Genomic DNA, 9,417 nt, shown 5'->3' on the forward strand with positions numbered 1-9,417 from the left:
TACTTTTTTCTGTGTGTTGTTTACAACGCATTTTTGCTGTGTGTGTTTGCGAATGTTCAGGGTGTTTTTTGGATGAAAGAAGAAAAATTTTTCACATGCCAATATTTTCATTTACAACCATCAACAACGATATTATTATTGTTGTTGATAAATTTTGGATTCATTTTTGTTTTGACTTTTGGTTCGAATAGTGATCTATTCCTATTATAATTTTATTGTTGTTGCATCAAACTTTTTGATTTTTTTATTATTTGATCGTCACCGTGATTTCTACTCTTTTTATATTCATTTCATTTTCATTCCATTTTGATTGATTGATACGAATCAAAAAAACAAAAATGTTTGGCCAAAGTACTTCTACAGGTACATTCGGTCAACCTTCAGGTAAATCATACTCATTATCGATTGATTGAAAATTATTAAAAAAAAATTTTTTTTCCTTCTGATTTTTAGCATTCAATACAACGGTTACACCGTTTGGCAGTATTGGTAATACTGGTCAACCACAATCAACATTATTTGGACAAACTGGTCAACAACAACAACAAACACAATTATTCGGTAATACTGGTTTGCAACAGCCAAATGCTGGTACATTGTTTGGTGGACAACAGCCGCAACAACAACAACAAACCAATACATTTGGTACACAATCAGCTTTTGGTGGTGGAACATCTTTATTCGGTAATACAGCATCAACTAATCAACAAACTGGCCAAGCACAAAATTCATTATTTGCCAATGCTAATCGTTTTGGAACGACAACTACATTCGGTCAAAATACCGGATTAGGTGGAACAATGACAGCAGCAGCAACAGGTACTACAATTAAATTTCAACCACAAACATCAACAGATACTATGGTTAAAAATGGTCAAACACAAAGTACTAGTATCAATATACGTTTACAATGTATTACTTGTATGCGTGAATATGAAACAAAATCATTGGAAGAATTACGTTTAGAAGATTATTTAGTTGGTCGTAAAGGACCACAACAACAACAACAACAAACAACTGGATTATTTGGATCATCTGGAATTGGTAATCCAACTGGAACTTCTGCATTTGGTACCGGAGGTTTAGTTAGTTCACAACCAAATGCATTTGGACAAACATCAACTGGTAGTGGTGGTTTATTTGGCAATCAACAAAAACCATTTGGTTCAATTGCACCAACTACAGCATCAACAACATCAATATTTAATTCTGGTTTATCAACCGGCGGTACAACTGGATTGTTTGGTCAAAATACAACACAACCTGCTTTTGGTCAAACTAATGATAATAAATCTTCGTTAAGTTTTTTCGGACAACAACAGCCTGGTGGTTCGACAACAACTCAACCATTTTCATTTGGTCAAACTAATACAACATTAGGCGCAAATCAACAATCATCATCATTGTTTGGTAATACTGGTACAACTAGTTCGATTTTTGGTGGTCAAAATACTTTATCAGCAAACAAACCAATGTTTGGTAATAGTAGTTTACAGCCATTTGGTCAAACACAACCCCAACAACAACAAACTGGTACTAGTCTTTTTGGTGCTACAAATACCACTACAGGTCAAACTGGTGGTGGAATTTTTGGTTCAAGCGTTTCACAACCATCATTATTTAATTCAAATCAATCAACATTAGGTAAAACGGGCGCATTTTCATTTCCAGCCGCACAAACATCATTGAATCAAACATCAACATTTAATCCCACATCGAATACAACTTCATTGTTTGGTAATACTGGATCTACGGCTGTTAATGCTTTTGGTACTGGTACTAGTTCCGGATCTTTATTCGGTTCGAATACACTTGGTGGAACAAGTAATTTTAGTTCATTTGGTAATGTTGGTCAAACTGGTACTCAACCATTTGGTAGTAATACAAATACTGGTTTTAATATGGGTGGTGGAACAACATCAACTGGTTCAGCATTTGCATTTGGTTCTGGTACAGGTGGTGGTCTTACGACTAATACATTTGGACAGAATCTTGGTGGCGGTGGCCTTTCAACGACAACTGGAAGTTTTTTCGGTAATCCACTGAATCAATCTTCCGGTATGCAACAAATGAATAATTTTGGAACTGCGACAACAGGCAATAATGTTGGTAATAATAATTCAAATGCTCAATGTTCAATCAATCAAGAACAAATAATGACACGTTTAAAAACAATGCCATACGGTACATTACCACCAATTTTATCGGATAATTCATTCGCTAGTAATTCGAAAACAAAATTTACAACCGATCCGAAAACATTAAATCAATATAAATTGAATGCAAAATCATCGAATGAAGTGAATAAAATTCAACGTATTCCAGTATCGGGCAAACCAACAACATTGCTGTTTGATGGACTTGATGATGAAAGTCCAGATAATTTAAAAACTGCATCAGATATTTTTAAACCTCGACAAAATATTAAGAAATTGGTTTTGAATAAATCATCATCAACAGGCTCGAATAATACTACTACTACTACTAATAGCCAACAATATTCGGCAACAATTTTTAAAACTTCTACATTGACCAAACAACCACAATCATCTCAAAATAATAATAATGTATCCGATTCATCTTTTGATCAAGAAAAAAATCAATCACCAAGAAATTCTTCATCATCAACAATAGTAGCTTTCAATGATAAAGATATATCACCAATCAATAATACAACTATTGATCTATTGAATGGGAAACAAACGATTGCTGCTTCTTCATCTTCCACTAAAGAAAATCATCATAATACAACAAGAAAAAGTCTAGATAATTCATCAATATCATCACCGGAAAATTCATTTTCAAATCTTTATCGACGATTAAATTTTTCATCGACAACGATGATGATGGGTGGCGATGAAAGATCACCAATCAATCAAAAATCATCAATGGCCAATTATGTTATACCAAAATGTGGTGTTATTCTAACACGTACTGATTATTATACAATTCCATCATTAGATGAATGTGATCAATATTATAATTCAGATGATGATAGTTGTGTGGTTGAATCATTTACAGTTGGTCGATTAGATTATGGTTCAATTTATTGGCCTGGACCATTAAATATTAAAGGAATTAATTTGGATGAAATTGTTCATATTCGACGAAAAGAAGTTATTGTTTATCCAGATGATGATTTGAAACCACCTGAAGGTGAAGGATTAAATCGTCCAGCACAAATAACATTAGATCAAGTTTGGCCAATTGATAAAACTACAAGAGAATTTATTCAAGATCCTGAACGTTTACGTTCAATGAAATATCCGGAACGTTTAGAAAAAGTTACAATAAAATTAGGTGCAACATTTAAAGAATATCGTCCTGATACTGGATCATGGGTTTTTCATGTTAAACATTTCAGTAAATATGGTTTGGATGCTGATGAAGATGATAATAATGGTGATGAACCTGTCTCAAAAGGTACGTGTATTGAATGTTTCACTTTGATTTTTCTCATTTCATTTTATTTTTTTTGCAGCAGCAAAAGCAGATCAACAAAAATTAACTGATCCAAATGCTAAACAACAATCACAACAAACTTTGGTTAAACAAACCTATGATGTGAATGGTGAAAAATTGAATGCCCATCTAAATGGTTATCATTCGAATGAATTAGATCATGATCAAATGGTGAATGATAATAATAATATCATCAGTCCAAGATATGATTCACCATTGTCATTTGATCATGATAAAAATCAAACACAAACAAAACATTATGGTGGTTTATTGTTTGATGATGATTATCAAAAAAATGATGAATATAATTTAATGCGTTCAGCATTGTTTGTTGAACATGAAAATGATGATAATGATGAAATTGAAACAATGTCGAAAAAATGTAAAAATTTATCATTTACAAAATTATCATCAGTAACAACTGCCAGTCAAGTAATACCGGGCACAAGTTTATCATCATCGCTATTTCCAGCCCGTTTTCTTAAAGCAACCATACCGAAAAAACGACGATTATTATTTCAACAACAACAACAACAATGTTGTCCACAACAAAAATCAAATGCATATTCAATTTGGAATAGTGAATATCCAAAAGTACGTTTTGCTAATGGATCGAATAAATTTTCATTGATTGTTGGTAATGATGTTTTGATTTTTAATTTGGATCTTCTTGGATTGAATGATGATAATCATCAAACACAATCCGAATCGATTGAAAAATTGGAATTACAATTTGATTCACATTCTACTGTTGAAATTATTGATGATCAACAAATGCAACAACAACAACATTTTGAAGAACAAAAATTTAAAATACCACCATTAATTCGTACAAATGCTTATAGTTTAAATTCAATGATTGATTCAAATTTAAATTTATTGATTGAAGCATTATATGGTGAATTAAGTGAAACAGCGGATTATGCACGACATCAAGAACGTTTACGACGTATATTGAAATGGTTATATAATTATAATAAAACATTACCTGTTCCGAAAAATTCATATGATCGTATTGTTCATTTTTTAACTACAAATGAATTGGAATTTGCCGTTACCGAATGTATTAATTCAAAATTACCACGACTATCGTATCTAATTTCATGTGGACCAAATTGTCGAAAAGAATTGATTATGGCACAATTGGATCTTTGGAAACGATCTGAATCGGATCAATTTATTGAAACAAATTTATTAAAAATTTATTGTATTTTAAGTGGACTATCATCATGGACAACAAGTAATGGTCAAATAATTGATACATTAGATGGGATTGAATGGACACAACAATTAACATTATTATTATTGTATAAATCACATCAAGGCGTGGAAATGATTGGTACGAATCTGGTTCGTCAAGCCATTCAAGAATTAACCATTCATCCAAATAATGTTGAATATCATATGCTTGCACAACATCAACCATGGTTAGCTATAACATCGGCCGATAATTATCTTGATTCATGGCTTTTACAAGAACAACTACAAAGTTATAATGTAATTGTTGAAGATATTTCAACAAATAAATGTGATTCTATTAATATTTTTATGGCTTCACAATGTCCACAATTGTATTGGTCATTATTTTTTGCTCTTCATATTCGTGATGATTATCTTCGAACATTTTATGTAAAAGAATTATTAATAAGAAATGCTAAACAATTGATGGATGATCCAGATTTGGAACAATCAATACGGGAAAAATATTATATCGATTCATGTTTATTATCCGAAGCTAAACTGTATTGGTCACGTACTAAAAGATATTATCATCATATAGCAACGAATCTTTTGTTGATTGGTCAATATAAACAATCACATGATGTATTTGTTGATCGAATTTTTCCAGAATTAGTTATCAATGAAGATTATAAAGAAATTCGTTTATTAATTGGTAAATTACATCCATATCAACATTTAATACCGAATTGGAATATAAATGGTGCCGGTATTTATGATATATTTATTCAGCTACTTTGTTTTGGACAATCAAATGATAATGAAGATGGCGATGATGATGATTCTCATCTACAACATTATCGTAAATTGATTGAAAATTTTAATGTTCATCAACTTCGTACACCAACAAATCGTCATGTTTTATGTCAAAGTCAAATGGCTAGAGTGGCCAATATTATTCATGCCGAATTAAACCGGGGAATGTATGCCTATCATACATCAGTACCACAAGATTATTCTCTACTGGAATTACGTTCAAATACAAATAAATTATTTGAATTAAAAACAACTGCTGCTGCCACCATTAATGTTCGATCATGATGATGATTTCTCAATTTATATCTTTTTTCACATTGCTTTTTGATAATGATTTTTTTTTCTCAACAAAACAAAACACAAACAAAGATTATATTTGCATTCATCTAATTTCCAAAAATATAAAATATTTTTTTTTCTTTGTATTAATAATAATAATAATAATGAATTCATTTTCTTTGAAAATTTGATGTTTTTTTTCGTGTTTTGTAATCAAAATAAATGAATAAAAATGATTTTCGTTTTTTTTTTGTTTTTATAAAAAGCCGTTATATTACTATTATTCAGGGTTATCCTGTATGTCGCAAAGTCAAATTTAAAAAAAATGATTTCATAGCGATCGATCAATGATGATGATGATGATCGATCAATCATTTTTCGTCGTTGTCAATTTCATTTTCAAACATCCCAGCAAAAAAAGAAAACACACTGAATATTATTCCAAACCGGGTAATCACCATTTTCAATCTTTTTTTTTCTTTCTTCAATCAATGTTATTGAGAAAGTATAAGAAAAAAAATGGAAAATAATATTTTCATGTTCAAAGTTTTCATTTTTTTTCAACAAAAAAAAAATCCGTATTTTTTCACACATGAAAAATCTTGACACCTTTTTTTCCATGCCTGATGATACCTTCATATCCTAAATGAAATGAAACGAAATAACCAAACATCCATTGAACATCATCATCAATCATTCCATTCAAATCCAATTCCATTTTTTTTCAATGAAATAAATCAAGAAAAAATCAGTCTGAAAAATGATGGAAAATTCAATTCATTTTTTGTGTGACCAATTTTTTTTACATTCGGAATTCTGTCTGAAAGAAAATTGAAAAAAACGTCATTAAAAACTTTTTTTTTTCATTGAAAACCAAATGTTTTTCTTTTGACCACACACATATATTCTGGGGAATCGATGAAAAAGTTTTACCTTTTTCGCTCCTCATCATCAACAACAACCAATAACAAAACAAAACAAAAGAAAAAAACTTGAAAGAATTTTTGAAATGTGATTCAAATCAAACCAAAAAAAAATTTTCATTTTAATTTAAAAAATAAAAATTTCACTTTTTTTCAATTCAATGTTTTAAAATGAATCAGATTTTTGTTGTAATGAAAATGATTGTTGTTGTCTTGTACTTAAACTTTTTAGTCGATCATCATCATCATCATCCAAAGAACTTAATAATGATTTTGTCATCATCATACGAATTCGTAATGGTGGTGATGTTCGTAATTGTAAATCTTTCATATTTAAATAATATATAACGAAAAAAAATGCTGAAACACTTATACCGATCAGTATGTCTTGAATGAAAAAAATGATGAAAGAAATTTTTAAAAAAAGGAAAATCAAAGAGTTGAAACATCAAACAACAAAATTACTTACAAAATAATTTATATGGTGTATCATAATATGGTTGTTGATTTTGAATTGGTGGTTTGAAATTAAATTGTTTATTATGTTTTCCTCTTGATTTGGATGATTCTTGTATCGGAAAATCATTTTCATTATTCGGTGGTGGTGATAATTTATCTTCTTCTAATGTTATATTTTCTTTTGTTTCTAATCGTTTTAAATTATATACAGTTTCTTTATGTTTACCAAAAAAATTTTTATTATTATTATTTCTAAAACCAAATATTGATGAATCGACAACAACAACAACAACGATGTCAATGATAATAAAGATTTTGAATAAAATTTGAAAAATTTTCATTTTGAAATTTATTCAATGAAATCAAAATGATTTTTTTTTTTTTGAAATTAAAAATGTTTGAACGAATGAACACCAAACAACGGGGAATTTTGGATTGATTAAATTCAAATTTTTCAATGGAAAAATTCTAAATTCATTATTTGCTTGTTGTTGTTATCAAAAACAACAACAACAACAAAATGTACTTAATAATTTTTTTATTATTTGATTAAGGGAAAAGAAAGAAAAAAAATGTTAAAACAAGTTACCCAAACAACAACAACAGCGAAACTTTCTCAATATCATTTCCATTTTCATTCATTTGACTAACAACAATACAACAATTTAGTGAAAAAAGAAATTATTATTATTTTGTCTTGAAATTTTGCCTGAACAAATAAAATCTTCATTTGAATTACAATGAAGAAAAACGCAAAGAATTTCACTGAAATTCTTTTTTGTTGTCCTAAAGATGTGTTAAAAGCGGATTTTTCTTTACACTTTTTTCAAAACTAGTCGCTGTGGAAACACTTTTCGGCTTTCGTTTTTTGTTTTACCAAAAACGGATCGAATAAAATGAACATTTTATTCATGTGTTTCTGGGCATCAATTTTTCCTGGATAATCCATCCATCCATCCATCAACATTTTGATGATGATTATGTCATAATAATAATAAGAATGTTTTTGTACGTGAAAGAATTTTGTTTTTTTCTTGCCCAAGTTACAATTCAATTATATCTTTCTCTAAGGCCATCATCATTACAGAAATGATGAAATCTAAGAATGTTTATGATAATAATAATGATGAGATGGAATTAGTGGATGATGATAATAGTTTTGGTCAAACAAAACAAATGACAATAGCAATGATGAAACTAGAACCAGAATTTAATAAAAAAACAATTCAATTTCGATTCTGTTGAAAACAAGCAAAACGTTTTGGAAGAAAACATAATAAAAGAAAGAAAATTCTTTACAAACAAACAAAATTTATTATCATTTTTCAAAAAACAAAACAAATTTTAAATTGAAAAAAATTGAAATTTAAACTGAAAAAAAAGATGAAAGCAATGAGAGAAAATTTTGCGTCATTGTCCGCCCTCGTTTGTTTTCAAATAATAGCTGTTGTTGTTTCAATTGTACGTAGAAATTCTTTTGATGCCATTACCATCATTACGATAAAAAATATTGATGCTAATAACATACCGGTTATTGTAAAACCATCTAATAAAAATTGGTTGGTTGAATTTTTTTTTATAATTTGTAATTACAAATTCAAATTATACTTACGCATTATTGATCGCATATTAATTCCATTTGATTGTCGCTGTTGTTGTTGTTGTTGTTCGATTAATGATCGATGATGAATTGGTAATTTATCAAATGAATCAATATAAACACCACGACGATTTTTTTTAACATCACGATTATATTCATTCATAAATGATAATGTATCTGGATCTAATTTTGTTCGTTTATGTGCATAATCCATATATTCATCACTATTATCTTTTTTAACAATTTTTCCCGGTAAACATTCATTCAATTTGATTAATTGTATTAGTAAAATCAATGATATGATCATTATCAATCGAAAATTGATTGTAATTTTATTATTTTTAATAATCATCTTTTTTTTTGATTTACTTTTTACAATTTTTTTCCCGATAAAAAAACAATATTTTTCCCCAATTCAAAATGTTTTCTATTGAAATATCTACCGATTCGAATTTTTTCTTAATTTGATTTGAAAAACAAACAAACAAACATTGTTTGTTTGTTTAGTCTATGTGTGTGTGTTTATGGCTAATTTGATTAATTTATCATCATCATTATGGATTTTTCCACATTTCATTGAAATGTAATCAAAAATCAAATGAATTTTGATTTTTGATTTTTGCAAAATTAATGATTAGATAAATTATTGAATTGAATGATTTGATGATAGCGACAACATTGCTTCTGTGTGTTTTTCTG

The 9,417-nt window shown here is 28.8% G+C and overlaps 3 protein-coding genes across 4 annotated transcripts; 1 reads left to right on the forward strand and 2 right to left on the reverse strand.

Moving 5' to 3' along the window:
• Positions 1-47: 47 nt before the first annotated feature.
• Positions 48-5,984, forward strand: Nup98-96 (nuclear pore complex protein Nup98-96). Of its 2 annotated transcripts, none has more exons than XM_027344894.2 (3): positions 48-384; positions 454-3,423; positions 3,482-5,984. In XM_027344894.2, exons 1-3 carry the CDS (start codon positions 339-341, stop codon positions 5,740-5,742), a joined length of 5,277 nt encoding a protein of 1,758 aa, XP_027200695.2. In that variant the 5' UTR covers positions 48-338; the 3' UTR covers positions 5,743-5,984. The 2 variants fall into 2 exon arrangements, with proteins under 2 accessions (XP_027200695.2, XP_075678102.1); XM_075821987.1 differs by having other exon boundaries at positions 3,485-5,984.
• A 646-nt stretch (positions 5,985-6,630) lies between these two features.
• LOC142645544 (uncharacterized) lies at positions 6,631-7,649 on the reverse strand. The gene is made up of 2 exons (XM_075821991.1): positions 7,129-7,649; positions 6,631-7,046 (listed from the first exon to the last, which is right to left on the reverse strand). The coding sequence occupies exons 1-2, from the start codon at positions 7,457-7,459 to the stop codon at positions 6,826-6,828; spliced, it is 552 nt and encodes a 183-aa protein (XP_075678106.1). The 5' UTR covers positions 7,460-7,649; the 3' UTR covers positions 6,631-6,825.
• A 760-nt stretch (positions 7,650-8,409) lies between these two features.
• On the reverse strand, positions 8,410-9,126 carry LOC113794750 (uncharacterized). Its single transcript, XM_027344881.2, has 2 exons — positions 8,731-9,126; positions 8,410-8,664 (listed from the first exon to the last, which is right to left on the reverse strand). Exons 1-2 carry the CDS (start codon positions 9,068-9,070, stop codon positions 8,552-8,554), a joined length of 453 nt encoding a protein of 150 aa, XP_027200682.2. The 5' UTR covers positions 9,071-9,126; the 3' UTR covers positions 8,410-8,551.
• Positions 9,127-9,417: the final 291 nt, after the last annotated feature.

Source organism: Dermatophagoides pteronyssinus, unplaced genomic scaffold, assembly GCF_027571235.1.
Source record: "Dermatophagoides pteronyssinus isolate colony J.1.1.1.1 unplaced genomic scaffold, Derpt_VIB-CSIC_2022.12 sq0014, whole genome shotgun sequence".
Taxonomy (NCBI): domain Eukaryota; kingdom Metazoa; phylum Arthropoda; class Arachnida; order Sarcoptiformes; family Pyroglyphidae; genus Dermatophagoides; species Dermatophagoides pteronyssinus.